The sequence below is a fragment of the Oncorhynchus clarkii genome, chromosome 3, assembly GCF_045791955.1.
Source record: "Oncorhynchus clarkii lewisi isolate Uvic-CL-2024 chromosome 3, UVic_Ocla_1.0, whole genome shotgun sequence".
NCBI lineage: Eukaryota > Metazoa > Chordata > Actinopteri > Salmoniformes > Salmonidae > Oncorhynchus > Oncorhynchus clarkii.
The window spans coordinates 58,889,927-58,907,606 of record NC_092149.1 but is presented as its reverse complement, the minus strand read 5'-3'; the positions used below and the strand labels follow the sequence as shown (position 1 = coordinate 58,907,606).

Here is a 17,680-nt window from a genome sequence, read left to right as displayed (position 1 = left end):
TCTGAAGGATTTATGGGGATTTAGTCTTTCTGACATAGTACACAAGTGGCTCTGCCTCAGTGGCTGTGAGAGAGAGAGAGCGCTCCAGACATTCACTGAGAGGAGAGAAAGGGAGCTGAGTCTGCAGCCAGGCTCCACTGGCATTGCTGTGTGGAACAGTTTCTTAATCAGCCGTGAAGACACTTGGAGTCTCAATTGGCAAGCCCCTAAGGGCCTTTATGGGTCCTGGTCAAAAGTATTGGACTGAATAGTGAATAGGGTGCCATTTTGGGATACACACACTGCCATTGGCCTAGAGGCTCAGTGGTGAGTCAGTGAGGTGAATAAAACATTTAAACCAGACTCTGTTAGTAGCAGAATTGTTCCTTGAGGGGTTTTTTTTTGTCCAAAGGGTGAAATGGAATGGATGTTCCCTATGTAAGAGAATGGTTAAGCTCATATTTGTGTGTGTGTGTGTGTGTCAGTATCTCTTCCCAGACGCTGCCATAGACAAGTCATCATCAGAGAACAGCGAGAGCAAGGCTTCTCAATTGAATACTGATGGGAAACCAGAAGAGAAGGAGTCTGACGACTATGTATGTCTGCCCTCTATCTCACTATTGTTCTCACAGACATACATTGTACATCAGGGGTGTGTTCAGTAGGCATGACATTCCAAAAAAACATTTAAATACCTGAACTTGTCTGATAAAAGCACTTTTTTCAGTGTGAACGAGATTGTTCCTTACTGGACGAAACTCACAAATACAATTTTCAATTGTCAAACTTACACATTCAGAAAATCTATGATTGATTAGTGTAATTTTCTGTAGTACCGCATCCTGATTGCATTCTCTTTGTCAACTGTCTCCATCCAGAACCTGTACAACCAGCTGAAGTCTGCTCCTAGTGACAGTCTGACATACCGCCTGGCTCTGTGTGTGTGTCTGGTTAACTTCTACCATGGAGGGGTCAGGGCGGTGGCTCACCTCTGGCAGGAGTTTGTCCTGGAGATGAGATACCGTTGGGAGAACAACTACCTCGTCTACGGGTGAGACCATTATCGTATTTATTACGCAACAAACTAAACTGCAAAAAAATAAATGTCCTCTCACTGTCAACTGTGTTTATTTCCAGCAAACTTAACACGTGTATATATTTGTATGAACATAAGATTCAACAACTGAGACATAAACTAAACAAGTTCCACAGACATTTGACAAATAGAAATGGAAAAATGTGTCCCTGAACAAAGGTGGGGTCAAAATCAAAAGTAACAGTCAGTATTTGCCGTGGCCACCAGCTGCATTAAGTACTGCAGTGCATCTCCGCCTCATGGACTGCACCAGATTTGCCGGTTCTTGCTGTGAGATGTTACCCCACTCTTCCACCAAGGCACCTGCAAGTTCCCGGACATTTCTTGGGGGAATGGCCCTAGCCCTCACCCTCCGATCCAACAGGTCCCAGACGTGCTCAATGGGATTGAGATCCGGGCTCTTCGCTGGCCATGGCAGAACACTGACATTCCTGTCTTGGTGGCATTGTCATGCTGGAGGGTCATGTCAGGATGAGCCTGCAGGAAGAGTACCACATAAGGGAGGAGGATGTCTTCCCTGTAACGCACAGCGTTGAGATTGCCTGCAATGACAATCAGCTCAGTCCGATAATGCTGCGACACACCGCCCCAGACCATGACGGACCCTCCACCTCCAAATCGATCCCGCTCCAGAGTAAAGGCCTCTGTAACGCTCATTCCTGTGACGATAAACGCGAATCCGACCATCACCCCCGGTGAGACAAAACCACGACTCGTCAGCGAAAATCACTTTTTGCCAGTCCTGCCTGGTCCAGCGACAGTGGGTTTGTGCCAATAGGTGACGTTGTTGCCGGTGATGTCTGGTAAGGACCTGCCTTACAACAGGCCTACAAGCCCTCAGTCTAGCCTCTCTCAGCCTATTGCGGAGAGTCTGAGCACTGATGGAGGTATTGTGCGTTCCTGGTGTAACTCGGCAGTTGTTGTTGCCATTCTGTACCTGTGTGATGTTCGGATGTACCGATCCTGTGCAGGTGTTGTTACACGTGGTCTGCTACTGCGAGGATGATCAGCTATCCGTCCTGTCTCCCTGTAGCGCTGTCTTAGGCGTCTCACAGTACGGACATTGCAATTTATTGCCCTGGCCACATCTGCAGTCCTCATGCTTCCTTGCAGCATGCCTAAGGCACGTTCACACAGCTGAGCAGGGACCCTGGGCATCTTTCTTTTGTTTTTCAGAGTCAGTAGAAAGGCTTCTTTAGTGTCCTAAGTTGTTATAGCTGTGACCTTAGTTGCCTACTGTCTGTAAGCGTCTTAACGACCGTTCCACAGGTGCATGTTCATTAATTGTTTATGGTTCATTGAACAAGCATGGGAAACAATGAAGATTATTTGGATTTTTAAGAATTATCTTTGAAAGACAGGGTCCTGAAAAGTGATGATTCTTTTTTTGCTGAGTCTATATATTAATTTAGCAGCAGTGTGCTTTTACATTTTTTTTTTAAGGGATAGTTTGACATTTTGGCAACTAAGCCATTTCTTTACTTATCCAGAGTCAGATGAACTCATGGATACCATTTGTATGTCTCTGCGTGCAGTTTGAAGGAAGTTGCTAACTATCATAAGCGCAATGACTGCATGTCTATGGAAACATTTAGCATGCTAGCTGTTCCTGTAGACTACCAATGTGCTAGCTGTTCCCCTAGCCTTCAAGTCATTGCCCTAGTTAGCAATGACTTGTGAAACTACCTTCAATTTTGTTCAAACTGCACGCAGAGACAAAAAATGGTAATTCCCAAAATCTCACACTATCCCTATAAGATCAGAGAAACAAGTTACATCATATATTTGTAGCAAGCAGAGCGAGCAGTGGCGCGATTCAGAACCATAAGCGCACAGCCACCGCTTGCTCATATCCCTACAGTGCACTGGCTCCCATCAGTTATATTTAATATGGTGTCAACATCATTTAATTTTCATGCATTTTGGTGTCAAATGTGGTTGTTTTTTGTCACCTTCTCAAAGTCGTTCTACAAGAAAATCTCCTGGGGGCATGCGCCCGGACCCCTGCAGCAAAGAACCCCCCACCCCACCCCTCCCGCTACCTTTCCCACCGCTGTTGAAAAAAATCCTAGGGGAAACACTGCACTTGATTACAGAGGGAATAGAAATAGAAATTGGATTGAACCCTCATCAAATTGGATTGATCCCAAACCGGAATTCCATCAATAATGATGTTGAGGGTATACACCGGGACTGTATACTGAATTATCCCCTTCCCTGTCTTTTATTTCAGACTGGCCAGTGGTCCTCCAGACCTTCGCTGCTGTCTCCTGCACCAGAAACTCCAGGTGACGAGCCCAGTCTATCAACTGTAAACATACAGACCTCACTATGATTATTACTAAGACTGTTTACTCAGTCCTAATTAAAAAAAAACTCTTTGTCAGAGTTTTCCCTCTTTAAGGCCTGAAACAACAACAAAGCTCTCTGTAATGTCTTTGATAAAAACCACTGTAAGCCCCACACACCACATAAACAATAGCTACATGAAAGCATTAATCCAGCACAAAGCAAACTATCTGCAGAAATGAATTGTTTAGGAATGATGGATTAAGATGGTGGTAGCAGCAACTTGTACACTAGGATATCTATCTTTCTGTGTGTTTTGGTTTTGCATATTAGTCGTTATTGGTAGCGATAGCATGTAAAAACATTTTTACTGGTAGTACAAAAGGGGTACATCTCTCCTCCGAGTGTTCACTCAATTGAGTCTAAATTTATCCTGGAGAGGATAGGATGAATAAGGTAGAACTATTGATAATAATTCCTCTGCCTTAAGTTTATGATGGAGAGGGTGTGAGTGAGTGGACAGATAAGAGAGAGCGAGAGCGAGCCGACAGGTAAGAGAGAGAGCGAGCCGTCAGGTAGGAGAGAGAGCGAGCCGTCAGGTAGGAGAGAGAGCGAGCCGTCAGGTAGGAGAGAGAGCGAGCCGACAGGTAGGAGAGAGAGCGAGCCGACAGGTAGGAGAGAGAGCGAGCCGACAGGTAGGAGAGAGAGCGAGCCGACAGGTAGGAGAGAGAGCGAGCCGACAGGTAGGAGAGAGAGCGAGCCGACAGGTAGGAGAGAGAGCGAGCCGACAGGTAGGAGAGAGAGCGAGCCGACAGGTAGGAGAGAGAGATCCGACAGGAGAGAGTGAGCCGACAGGTAGGAGAGAGAGCGAGCCGACGGGTAGGCGAGAAGAAGAGAGAGAGACAGCTAGCCAGTTGACAGGTAGGAGAGAGACAGCTAGCCAGTCGACAAGTAGCAGAGAGCGAGAGCGAGTCGACAGGTAGGAGAGAGCGAGAGCGAGTCGACAGGTAGGAGAGAGCGAGTCGACAGGTAGGAGAGAGCGAGTCGACAGGTAGGAGAGAGCGAGCCGACAGGTAGGCGAGAGCGAGCCGACAGGTAGGCGAGAGCGAGCCGACAGGTAGGCGAGAGCGAGCCGACAGGTAGGCGAGAGCGAGCCGACAGGTAGGCGAGAGCGAGCCGACAGGTAGGAGCGAGAGCGAGCCGACAGGTAGGAGCGAGAGCGAGCCGACAGGTAGGAGAGAGAGCGAGCCGACAGGTAGGAGAGAGAGCGAGCCGACAGGTAGGAGAGAGAGCGAGCCGACAGGTAGGAGAGAGAGCGAGCCGACAGGTAGGAGAGAGAGCGAGCCGACAGGTAGGAGAGAGAGCGAGCCGACAGGTAGGAGAGAGAGCGAGCCGACAGGTAGGAGAGAGAGCGAGCCGACAGGTAGGAGAGAGAGCGAGCCGACAGGTAGGAGAGAGAGCGAGCCGACAGGTAGGAGAGAGAGCGAGCCGACAGGTAGGAGAGAGAGCGAGCCGACAGGTAGGAGAGAGAGCGAGCCGACAGGTAGGAGGGAGAGAGAGCGAGCCGACAGGTAGGAGGGAGCGGGAGCGAGCCGACAGGTAGGAGGGAGCGGGAGCGAGCCGACAGGTAGGAGGGAGCGGGAGCGAGCCGACAGGTAGGAGGGAGCGGGAGCGAGCCGACAGGTAGGAGGGAGCGGGAGCGAGCCGACAGGTAGGAGAGAGAGCGAGCCGACAGGTAGGAGGGAGCGGGAGCGAGTCGACAGGTAGGGGTGTCTCCCCCCTAGGGCTGTGACGGTCATGGAATTTTGGATGACAGTAATTGGCCTGCCAAATGACCGCGGTCACCGTAATAACCGTTTGAATAGCAAGAAAATAAATATATACAGTATTGTTTGCAGTTGTTGTACTTCAATAACACAACCCCCAAAGCAAATCGGGGAGAAAATAAAAAATTAAATGTATTTGAGAAGGAAAAATCATAGCTGTTATGCTGGGAGGTAGAACAAAGTAACATGATGCCATTTGTAACCCCCCCCACCCTAGCCTGGAGTTGACCAATCAGAAGTCCTTACAGTACAACTTGGCCAATTGCTAAATAACAAGGATCCTGCTTCAGACTCAATGTACAGACCAATGAAAACGTAGCATACGTAGCTCTGAGTTCAGGACTGACATTCCACAGATTCTAAACAGCTGTTGAACTGAGAGCCAACTATTTCCCTTGACAATTCCCTATTGACCATTAGTACTCTATTTAGTTTTTAGTACTCTCATCCTCTGCGTTGTGTATTTATCTTCAAAATATTCTTAGAGTACCAGTCAAAAGTTTTGGCGCCTACTCATTCAAGTTTTTCTTTATTTTTTAAAACTATTTTCTACATTGTTGAATAAGAGTGAAGACATCAAAACTGTGAAATAACACATGGAATCATGTAGTAACCAAAAAAGTGTTACAACAAATCAAAATATATTTTATATTTGAGATTCTTCAAAGCAGCCACCCTTTGCCTTGATGACAGCTTTGCACACGCCTGGCATTCTCTCAACCAGCTTCACCTGGAATGCTTTTCCAACAGTCTGTGGTCCAACTCATCCCAAACCATCTCAATTGGGTTGAGGTTGGGTGATTTGTGGAGGCCAGGTCATCTGATGCAGCACTCCATCACTCTCCTTAAACAGCCTTAAGGTTTATTTTCAGTCATTGTCCTGTTGAAAAACGAATTATAGTCCCACTAAGCGCAAACCAGATGGGATGGCGTATTGCTGCAGAATGCTGTGGTAGCCATGTCGGTTAACTTCTTGACGCACACATCCCTTTAGCTGGATCATTTTCATCAACACCCGCTGAATTGCAGCGCATCAAATTCAAATTAAGTTACAAAAAATATTTAATTTTCATGAAATTACAAGTGCAATATAGCAAAACACAGTTTAGCTTGTTGTTAATCCACCTGGCGTGTCAGATTTCAATACAGCTTTTCGGCGAAAGCATAACAAGCGTTTATGTAAGAACATCTCTCTCAGTAGACAAAATATTACAAACACTAGCAGCCAAGTAGATTGGTCACGAAAGTCAGAAAAGCAATAGATTAAATCGCTTACCTTTGATCTTTGGATGTTTGCACTCACGAGACTCCCAGTTACACATTAAATGTTCCTTTCGTTCCATAAAGATTATTTTTATATCCAAAATACCTCCATTTGTTTGGCGCGTTATGTTCAGAAATCCACAGGAAAGAGCAGTCACGACATCGCAGACAAATTCCAAATAGTATCCGTAATGTCCACAGAAACATGTCAAACGTTTTTTATAATCAATCCTCGGGTTGTTTTTAAAATATATAATCGATAATATATCAACCGGGACTGTCGCTTCTTCAATAGGAGAGGGAGAGACAATGGCTACCCCACTCTGTTGCTCAAGCAAAACTCTGCGAACACCCAGCTATCCACTGACGCAATGTGATCTTTCTCGCTCATTTTCAAAATAAAAGCCTGAAACTATGTCTAAAGCCTGTTGACACCTTGAGGAAGCCATAGGAAAAGGAATCTGGTTGATATCCCTTTAAATGGAGGCAAGGCATCGCCTGCAATATCAGTTCTGTTATACTAGTTCTAGTTTCTGGACCTGAGAAATAGGCAGTTTCAAATGGGTAAGTTTTTTTTTTTTTGCCAAAAAATGTAAATCCTGCCCCCTACACTCAAGAAGTTAAGTGTGCCTTGAATTATAATTAAATCACTGACAGTGTCACCAGCAAAGAACCATCACACCTCCTCCTCCATGCTTCACGGTGGGAACCACACATGCAGAAATCATCTGTTCACCTACTCTGCGTCTCACAAAGACATGGCGGTTGGAACCAAAAATCTCCAATTTGGACTCATCAGACCAAAAGACAGATTTCCACTGGTCTAATGTCCATTGCTCGTGTTTCTTGGCCCACGCAAGTCTCTTCTTCTTGTTGGTGTCATTTAGTAGTGGTTTCTTTGCAGCAATTCGACCATGAAGGCCTGACTCACACAGTCTCCTCTGAACAGTTGACGTTGAGCTGTATCTGTTACTTGAACTCTGTGAAGCATTTATTTGGGCTGCAATCTGAGGTGCAGTTAACTTTAACTCTCTCTTATCCTCTGCAGCAGAGGTAACTCTGGGTCTTCCTTTCCTGTAGTGGTCCTCGTGAGAGCCAGTTTCATCATAGCCCTTGATGGTTTTTGCAACTGCTCTTGAAGAAAATGGCAAAGTTCTCGAAATGTTCTTAATGTCTTAAAGGAATGATGGATTGATTGGCTCAAACGTATTAATTAGGAAAGCAATTCCACAAACTGAACTTTTAACAAGGCACAACTGTTAATTGAAATGCATTCCAGGTGACCTACCTCATGAAGCTGGTTGAGAGAATGCCAAGAGTGTACAAAGTTGTCATCAAGGCAAAGGGTAGCTGTAGCTACATTTTTTGGTTGCTACATTATTCCATATTTGTTATTTCATAGTTGTGATGTCTTTGCTATTGTTTTACAATATAGAAAACAGTAAAAATAAAGAAAAGCCCTGGAATTGAGTAGGTGTGTCCAAACTTTTGACTGGTATTGTATATTATAATTGTTGGGGTTGTTCTTGACACATTTTCTCCTCTCCTCTGCTCCTGACTGCATGTGCTGCCATTGAAATAGAATGAATAGAACAGCCCCCCCCCACCTCCCCCAAAAAAGAAAAAATCAGTTAACATCATTTGAATGAACATTCTACATTACTTTGGAAATTGTTTCAATACCAGGCAGTGGTTCCAGGCCTGTTCTATTAATTGTTTTTCTATGTGTCCTGCTGCTGCATTGTGGTCATCTAGTCAACTTTTGTGCCAGCCCTACTCCCCACGGCCCAGCCAGATGTCTGCAGAGGCCCCAGACAGAACCAGACCCATAAACAGTGTTGTTATTCAGCTGCCCACGCCTCACCTGGGGGAGGGAGGGATTGAGGAGAGTGAGAGGAAGAGATAAAAGGAAGTAGGGAGAGGTGGTAATAAAGATGTCCGGAGAGAGTGTGAGCGAGGATGAGAGGGAAGGAAGGAGAGGTAATATCTTTCTGGAAAGGCGGAGTGAGCCACTTTATCTGCAATCACTTTAATAAGAGGAAGAGGTGCCCAGGCTGCACTGGGCAGAGAGCTCCTGACTCATAAGCTGAGTCTGTCTCTGTATCGCTCTCTACCTACCTACCTACCTACCTCTCTTCTCTCCTTTCTCTCTCTCTGTTCTCTATTTCTCACACACACACACACACACACCTAGGCTGGGCATGCATCAGAATTAGAGCAGGAAGTGACTCTATTCATAGTAATAAAGTGCTGCAGCCTGCACTAGGTAGACGTTTGGAGCTCAGTGTAGGAGGAAGAGAAGACTTTAGTGTGGGCACACAGGGACATGATGATGAGAAATGGCTCGATAAGGGGCAAAGGGATGGGGTTATACCGGATAGAATTACACACACACACACCGCCCAAAAGCTTGCCATCTGCTGCTGTTTCCCTGACTCCCTGTACTCATCACTCTTTGTCCGTCTCTGCCCCCCAGATGCTCAACTGCTGCATTGAGAGGAAGAGGGCGAGGGATGATGGAAGGAAGACGGCTGAGGGAGGGAAGGAGAGGGAGAGAGGGAGGGAGAGGAAGGTTTCAGGGACGACCGGGACTGAGAATGGGCGCCTGGGGCCGGAGAGTGCAGAGATGGGCAGAGAGGTGTCTCCTGGGAAGTCGTGGGACTCGTGGAGTGACAGCGAGGGCGAGGACGAGTTCTTTGAGTGCCTGAGCGACACGGAGGAGATGAAGGAGGCTGGGTCCACAAACGGAGAGAAGGGCGGGGCCAAAGTGGCCAAGCCAGACGGTCGGCTCCACCCCCACGGGAAGTTGACCCTGCTCAACTCCCAGGAACCCCTGTACATCCCTGTTACTCAGGTCAGACACACAAGCACACACAGCCATCTCAATCTTCATGGTGGCTTCAAGCACCCTTTAATTGTTTAATGTTTGGTATACAGTGCATATCATTGTAAAATGATTCTTAGGACCATTATGTTCACATACTGACCATGTCATTAACAATGCCACAGGTCAGACAGATAGACAGCCATGGCAGATGTACTGTACAATATGCACCACTAACTCATTGAACTATTCATTACTACATTGTAGTGATACTATGACTCATTGAACTATTCATTACTACATTGTAGTGATACTGTAACTCATTGAACTATTCATTACTACGTTGTAGTGATACTGTAACTCATTTAACTATTCATTACTACGTTGTAGTGATACTGTGACTCATTGTTACTATGATACCATAAATCACTATAACACAGTTGCCCTGACCAATAGACACTGCACACAGTGCCTAATTCATTATCACAGATTTTTAAGAAATTGTTGTAACATAAATCCAATAATTAGCTTTAAATGTCTGTGGGTTCATCTGAATAAGTATGGTAAAAGCCAAGAGCAGCATGATGTGGAACTTAGCCTGACAGACTCAACTCAGCAAAGGTTGTGCTCAGCCTCTTATTGTAGAATGTATTTGGGGGCAGGTACAAAACATATTGTTATAATTGGCTATATCCTCTTCCATTTGGTAATCAGCCTCTATGCCAGGCGTGTGAAACTCATTCCATGGGGGGCCTAGTGTCTGCTGGTTTATGTTTTTTCCTTTCAATTAAGCCCTAGTCAACCAGGTAAGAGACACTCCTTATTAATTAGTGACCTTAATTCATCAATAAAGTACAAGGGACGAGCGAAGACCCGCAGACCGTTGGCCCTCCGTGGAACGAGTTTGGCACATGTGCTCTATGCTATGAGTCTCTCTGATAGTGCTACCTCCCTCCCTCTACATTCCCTGCTATGTGTGTGAGCCCAGAGCTAGCCTGGAGAGATGTGTAGCTCCTTTACCCCTCATCAATTATAGACTGGGATGAATAGTAGAGTTAATTAATGCACAGGGCTGAGGCTGACACTGTTCAATGATTAACACTAGGAGGTGAGACGCAGGAAGGGAGATGGTGGCCCGGGCTGTCTGAAGCTGCTATCTATCCACAAATGTATAACACGCACACACAGATGACACACACACGGACATATACACGGTACACGCACACAAAGAAGACACACAGACCCAGTACACGGACACACACACACACAGCACATGCTGCAGCTGGTGGGCGAGGACGGACGCCTTTCCGTGTTAAGAGAGCGGATTTGACTGTGTGCTGCGTGGAGGAGAGATGGATGGAGTGTGTGAGTGTAAAATAAACTAGTGTCAGCACTTCTAGATGGGCCCAATGTTTTCACACAGCTTGTGTCTGCTAACACACACACACACAGTCTCAGGCCGTGTCTACAATTGACACTTACATTGGACTTTGCTATCAGAATACGAAGATCAGGTCGCGCTGAAGTCTCATTGTGGTCTGATTGTGTTCAGATCTGGCTGACCACCTTATCGAGCCATTTTCCTTCAGGAGGTTTGTAATAATAATTGGGTGTGTAAAAGTCCCCAGGAAATCAGCTCCAAGGGATTTTAATTGATGAAATCTGTTCCCAAGTATTCCCACGCATAATCGAGACAAGACGTGATCGTATACAAATGTAAGCAAGGTTTGAAATGATTATGTTTTAGTTAAACATATCTGTTTGGGCTGCTTGCGGTCAATTTGCAATTATTTGTATTCATGTTCTGGCCCCCCGACCATCCGCTCAAGAAAGAATTGTCCCCCAGCTGAATCTCAATGATGATCCCTGGTGTATACAGAGTCCAGAACACTTGGGTTTTGGGAAAGAGCGGCACCTTTTTCATTATAACATTTGCGGAAATGCATTCCTAGCGTGTGAGGAACGTGTTTGCTGGCCTTATGAATTCTAGCCAGCTAACAACTATTTCTAGAGTTATTCTAACCCGTTTGCAATCCCTTTAGCTTTGCTTGCTGGCTAGCCACAGAGGTTACCTGGCTTGTTCGCTACAGTAGTTAGCTACTACCATGAAGTTGTTGTGTTATAATATTTAGCCTATTCCACTGTTTGCAGACTACATACTGGCATTTGAATATAGTGAGGAAAATCCTGACAAAATGTGGACTAATTACTAATTGCTTCTCTGCCTGTCTCTGAACTGTTGCAGTGACTTCTGTTGCACAGACAGCTTCTTCCACTCTTGTTTGCGGAAGAATTGATTGGGGAAAGTCGCAAAATGCTATTAAAATCAGAGAAATCCTCGCTGTCGAAACTCCCCGAAAGCAGCCTGAAAAGTAGCTGAATTTGACACTATCCACTTTTACCAATAAAGTCAACGGAGGGAGCCTGAAAACTTGCTAAATATATCGACAAAGTCGCCAAATTGGCAACACTGACTGTGGACATGGTGGATACATTTAAATGTAGCTGTAGACGCATAATGTGTCCTTAAAGAATACAAGAACTGCATTCGTTAACTGTCAAGTCTTAGACACGGCCTCAGTCTCCGGCTGTCTGGGTGTATCATGCGGGGATTTTTGCACTTGTCTTTTCTCTGTCTGCCTTTTTCCATCTCTCTCCCTCTTTATCCACACACCATTCTCCAAACTTTTGTGTCTCTGTCTCTCATATATCACTCCCACTACCCCTCGGTCCTTTTCCATTTCCTCTCTCTTTTCTCTTTCTCTCGCTGTCTGTCCTCTCAATGACATGTTCTCTCTTTCTCTTTCTCTTCCTACATCCATCGATTATCTGTACGTCTGTTTGCTCTTCTGTGCTGCTCTGTCTCTGTCTGGATCTGTTGTCTCCATCTCTACTCGCCTGTCTGTTTTTTTTTCTTCTTTCTATTACCTTTCAACCATTTCCTCTCTGACACCCCTGTCAATCTCTCTCTCGCTATCTCTCGCTCTCTTTCTCTCTCTTTCTCTCCCGCACTCCCTCTTTTTTCTCTTTCTCCCTCTCTGTCGAACCTTTAAACAGCAGGGGCAGGGTAGAAGGGGGGGGGGGGGGGGGGGGGCAGGGGTAGGCAGAGATGGGTGTTTTAGATTCATGGCATTGCCACTATTTGTAATGAGGTGGATGCCTCTGCTCCACTACTACTCATGCTCTGCTCGGCATTCTCACCTTCCTTCCCTAGTTTTAATTAGTCTGGGTAAAGTGTTTTTTGATCGCCGCTCCTGTCTGCCCTGTTTGTATTCTCCACACTCTGGCTGCGTCCTAAATAGCATACTATACTGTATATGGTGCACTACTTTTGACAAGGGGCAAGGCCCGTAGGGCTCTGCTCAAAAGTAGAGCACTATATATGGGAATGGGGTGCAATTTAGGATGCGGGTCTCTCGAGCAGCAGCTAATGGTCCCCTCTGACTCAGGTCTTTCTTTATTTCATTAGAAACTTGCTCAGGAGGGGACAGGCTTTTAGTCTTTTCTTTCTCCCAGACCCGACTGTGCATTAGTCAGTCTGAGCCCACTGGGTAGAATGCATTAGAAGCTGTGATGGTAAAGAAAGAAAGGCACAGTTGGATTCTGCCCCCCCCCCCCCCCCCCCCCCGTTTTCCATTCATGATTGCATGGTGTGGCCTTTTGCATTTAGAGGTATGCGGTCGTTGTTTAAAAAGGTAGGTACAGCAGCCTTACATTGGGCTACTTCCGCTCAGAAATCCTTTGGGTGTTGTATGGAGCCCATTGTTATATAAGCCTGCTTTGTGCTGGAAAACAGTTGCATAATGGCAGCAATGAAAAAGGCAGGAATGGCCAATTAAAGCAGGTTATAGAATGTGTAAGTAATGGCTATTAGGGAGTTATTACAAGCCAGGGAGCAGAATCAGGATTCTATGAAATTAGGGACTTTTCTTTAGCAGCTTTATCTGAACAATAGTGATTATTTTGTACATAACAAACCTACTGGGTAATCTATGTGACTCAAGACAATGTTAGTCCTCTGAGCTAAAGCCCTGGCTAACTCAAGTTCCAGTGTCTCAAGCAAGGTTACTGATCAAGCAAGCGGAGTTTGGCCAGCCACCACCTACCTCTACATGTCATCAGTCTTTCTTGTTCATTAAAATAGGTGCATAACCATTTTCGTTATGCACCTGATTGGCCGGTGATCATAACTGACTTTGCCAGTGGTGGAACCGAGTCCGACCTTAGCGAACATTATGCAGTGTTCAGTTGCCCTTCAGCAACTTGGACACTAGACAGGACTGTGGACTGTGGACATTGCTCTACAAGACAGAACCAGTGTTCATTAGCTGGAGCTGATGGGAGATTGGCAGGGCGTTGTGGGTGTTTTGGCATGGGGTTGTAGGTGCCCCAAGTGTTCCATTGTTCACTACTCCTCTGTAGTGATCAGAGTGAATGACCGGGCCAATCCTTGTCACTGCAGCATGTCTCTCACACACTAATAAGTACTGTAACATACAGACCTTATGGATCAGCTTTAGGGGTCAGTTTCTGGCTTCCTTGTGTGTCGGAAACCAACCCTCACACACGCACTTCTTCATGCACACACCAAAACCCCTAAAACACAGAAACCCTGAGTGTCCTCCTCCTCACTCCCCAGGAGCCAGCGCCCATGACAGAAGACCTTCTAGAGGAGCAGTCGGAGGTATTGGCCAAACTGGGCACGTCAGCCGAGGGTGCCCACCTCCGCGCCCGCATGCAGAGTGCCTGTCTGCTCTCAGACATGGAGTCTTTTAAGGTGAGGACACACACCCCACCCTGACATATATATTTTACACACACACACACCCTGAAATGAATGCTGGCACACACACAAACACAGAGAGAGGCACACTCACTCTCACTGCCACCCAGACTGGGTGAGTGGCACAGGAGCCTATTAGTGTTCTCCGTCCTCTCAGTCAGTCAATGTGTCAGACAGGGGGGCGTTTGATTTGATTCTCACAGTCTCTCTGCCTCCCTCGTCTCACACGGTGGCATAGTGGAGGGCATGCTAATTGTGTTATTAATATCAATGAAAGGCTTCTTTCTTATTAGAAAGCGTGAGGGGTGTGGATTTGGACATGTGAAGAGGTCTTTGAGAGCTGATTTTCTGTATAGATTTCTGTTTTAGTGCTTCAAATAATTTCCATTTAGAAGATAAGCCTCCATCGTTTTGAATTATTGAATATTAGGTCGTTGATGTTAAGCCTGTAAAAGTATTAGTTGATAGAAGGTTGAACACACATGCTTTTAATGATTCATGTAGATTTCCTTCGTCATGCAGACAAATCTACAAAGCCTCTCTTTTTTTAATAGTTGTCTCTTTAAAAAAAGAATGGACTCAGGCTAAAGAAAGCTTCATTAATCTCTATGGTCACCTTATTGTGCAATGAATACAGTGAAACGTACCCCATTTTTCTGCTGAGTAGAATGCAGCCACACCTGCCAACTCCAAGCTGTTGGATTCAAGAGGTTCAGAACTTCAGGTCATTAACTTTAAACTTCTCTGATGGGACTTCAGGCTCAACCCCTTTGTTGCCAACAGTAACAAACGTTGACAAATAGTGTTCTTTCAGGGGGCACAGTTGCAACTTTCTGTTGCATTACCCCGGTCTGTTTTTAGCTGGCCCACTAAATGCTCTACTTTGGAGTTAGTTGTATGTTCTCGACCTTTTCTTCTTCTGTTCTTTCTGAGCTCCGACAACAGCTGACGTGAGGAGGAGGGAGATGGGTTATAAACTAGAGGAAGAAGAATGTTGTGTATTCAACCAGAGCGGGAAATGGGGCCCTTAGTTGAGTTAGAATGGCCTCAAAATGTTTCATGGCCAGGGCCGACCTGCTCTGTATGTAATTGTGCTTAGCCAAGCATAATCTGGCATTTTAGCTTTAATTATCCCGGTCCTTGCGGGCGCAATGCCAAGGATGGACCACTGATGAATGGTGGGGACTTAGGAATATGACAGCCAAGCACTACGTAACCAGCCCCCGCCTCAACTGAATATGTCACACGCACGAATTCCAGTATGCGCGCACACACAAATTTCACACACGCGCAAATACACATTTCACACACACACACACCTTCTTTAGGGGGACTGCAGTAGAGAAGCCTCCTGTCCTGGCCTGGACCCCCAGGCTACGGAGGAGCTCCTGTCTCAGTTATTCACGCTTTATCCTCTTTCTCATCAATCCATCTACTGCCGCTGCACTGAAATGGAGCTGTCTCCTCGCTACGAAACTTACCACGGGAAAAAAAATAAAGGAAATGAAGTAAGGCAGGCTTCTAATTAATTATGGAGTGTGAATGAAGGAGAGAAATTACTGTGTTGAATCTCACTAACGCACATCAGCGAAAGGTCACACAAAAGTTCTTCTTGTTCAATTGGTCAGTCGGTTGGTTTCCAGAGGAAGCAGGGAAACAGTGAGACATTGATTTATTTCACAGCAGCAGGTACTCTGATTCAGACTCAGTCCCTCTGAGGGCCATTAACAGACTGATGCTGTCTGCTACACCTGAATCATCACCTGTCTTTGAGTCATGAGCTCACAGACAGCGAGCACTGCTCTGGAGGGGAGCTGAAGCACTAGAGGTGGTGATGACATCAGCCAGATGTATGTGTGTTTTCTGCTACTATCGGCAGTTTTTTTTTAGAAGACTTTTGACTTCTCTTGACTGTGTATATACGCTTTGGAAGATTAGAATATAGTTGAAAACCTTGAACATCTGTGGGGTTTGAGAACATGACTTTGCTGTGACCGTGACAAACCTGTGTCTGTCCGTGTCCATATTAGGCAGCGAACCCTGGCTGTACCCTGGAGGACTTTGTGAGGTGGTACTCACCCAGGGACTACGTTGAGGAGGAGGTGGTGGACGAGAACGGGGACACAGTGGTCAGGGGTGACTTGAGTGCCAGGATGAAGATCCCGGGAAACATGTGGATGGAGGCGTGGGCCACAGCCAAGACTACCCCCGCTCGCAGACAGAGACGCCTGTTTGACGACACCAAGGAGGCTGAGAAGGTACTGCGCTTTAAGAATTGTATTGTGCATTGCAGGGCCGCCATCATTTTTTACATTTTTCTTTTAGTCTGGTCAACTGTAGAATCCTAACAACAGCTGCATACAATCTACTTCACCCTATCCCTCTGGCCAGGGTAAACGAAGAGGTAACATTGTGTTTTTATAGCTAGCTCATTTTTTTGGTTTTGAAAATATGTGAATGGAACCCAATTTAGTTTATATTCAAACTTTGGATGACTAGGCAACCTAGACTTTTTCAATCCAAATTTATTAACTGGAATGAATCAATAAACTCAATATCTGACATAGACTGTGAGGTCTTTTTTTTGTATTAAGCCTATAGTTGCGTAGTGCAGGCCTACACGATGCAGACCTGCGTAAAGCAGACCTCAGCCCCGTGAGTTCTATCGTCCAATAATGTTGGTGTCTCTGTGTATCTGTTGATGAAAACCCCCCTTTTAGTCTAGCTTTAAAATATAAAGGTTGCTGCAGTTTGACATGGTTTTCATCCTCCCAAAGGCCAGGAGTTTTTCCAGGAGTTTTTAAAACCATGTGACCTGATTTTTAGAAAAACTCTGGTCCCATCAGAGCCCTTATTAAACCTTTTTACAACTGATAAATCACATCATACCGTGTTAGTTCCAGAGTCTTTGGTTACCAGACCAGGAATTACTAAAAGGGGGGAGAATCTCAGTTTGGGGTTTTCCCCTCAAGTTAGGATTTGGGGAGGATAGGTTGTGCCTAAGAACAACTTTTACCCAGAGCCATTTTGCATTGTGATTCACTGACTGATTTAATATCACAAGCAGTTCAAAAGTCCCCCCCCCCCCCCCTTTGAACTGCTAGACTGAGACTCAGTGAATGACACCTCTACCTGTTCTGCAGCTCATTGCTGCCAGCCCAGAGAACGAAACACTGCCAGGTTCACTACACACTCTCCCTCTCTCTGTTTGTCCCTGTTTCAGCCAATCACCATGCAGCGCTGCTGGAAATAGGAAGTAGGTCAGAACACAAGAACACCCTGCTATGACACACACACACACACACACACACACACACACACACAAGGTGTCCATCCCCTCCCTGCCATGGGTCCCCTCCCTGAGAGTTTAAACTGAGTTCAGGGGAACCTTGCCGGGCCTTGAAGGTCGGTCATCTAGCCTATAGCACTGCGTCCTTCATCCGAATGGCTGCCGCCAGCCAGCCGGCTCTTTTGGGGAAATTCCAGGTGCACAATTTAGTTTGGAATTAATTTACTGCTGATTTTTTTTATATATATATATATATTTTTTTTTTTTTATTCCTGCTCCAGTAAGTTGTCCTCTTAAGTAGGTAATGACAGGTGTGCTTCTATAATCCACA

General features: G+C 45.8%; 1 protein-coding gene across 1 annotated transcript in view; it reads left to right on the top strand.

Annotated features, from left to right (window-relative positions):
* LOC139399819 (rab3 GTPase-activating protein catalytic subunit-like) overlaps positions 1-17,680 on the top strand; it is a 53,453-nt gene that overhangs the window by 17,180 nt on the left and 18,593 nt on the right. Inside the window, exons 14-19 of the mRNA XM_071144996.1 lie at positions 465-575; positions 858-1,030; positions 3,309-3,363; positions 8,930-9,307; positions 13,917-14,054; positions 16,091-16,318. Coding sequence (XP_071001097.1) covers positions 465-575; positions 858-1,030; positions 3,309-3,363; positions 8,930-9,307; positions 13,917-14,054; positions 16,091-16,318 — 1,083 coding nt within the window. The remainder of the gene's footprint in view (positions 1-464; positions 576-857; positions 1,031-3,308; positions 3,364-8,929; positions 9,308-13,916; positions 14,055-16,090; positions 16,319-17,680) is intronic.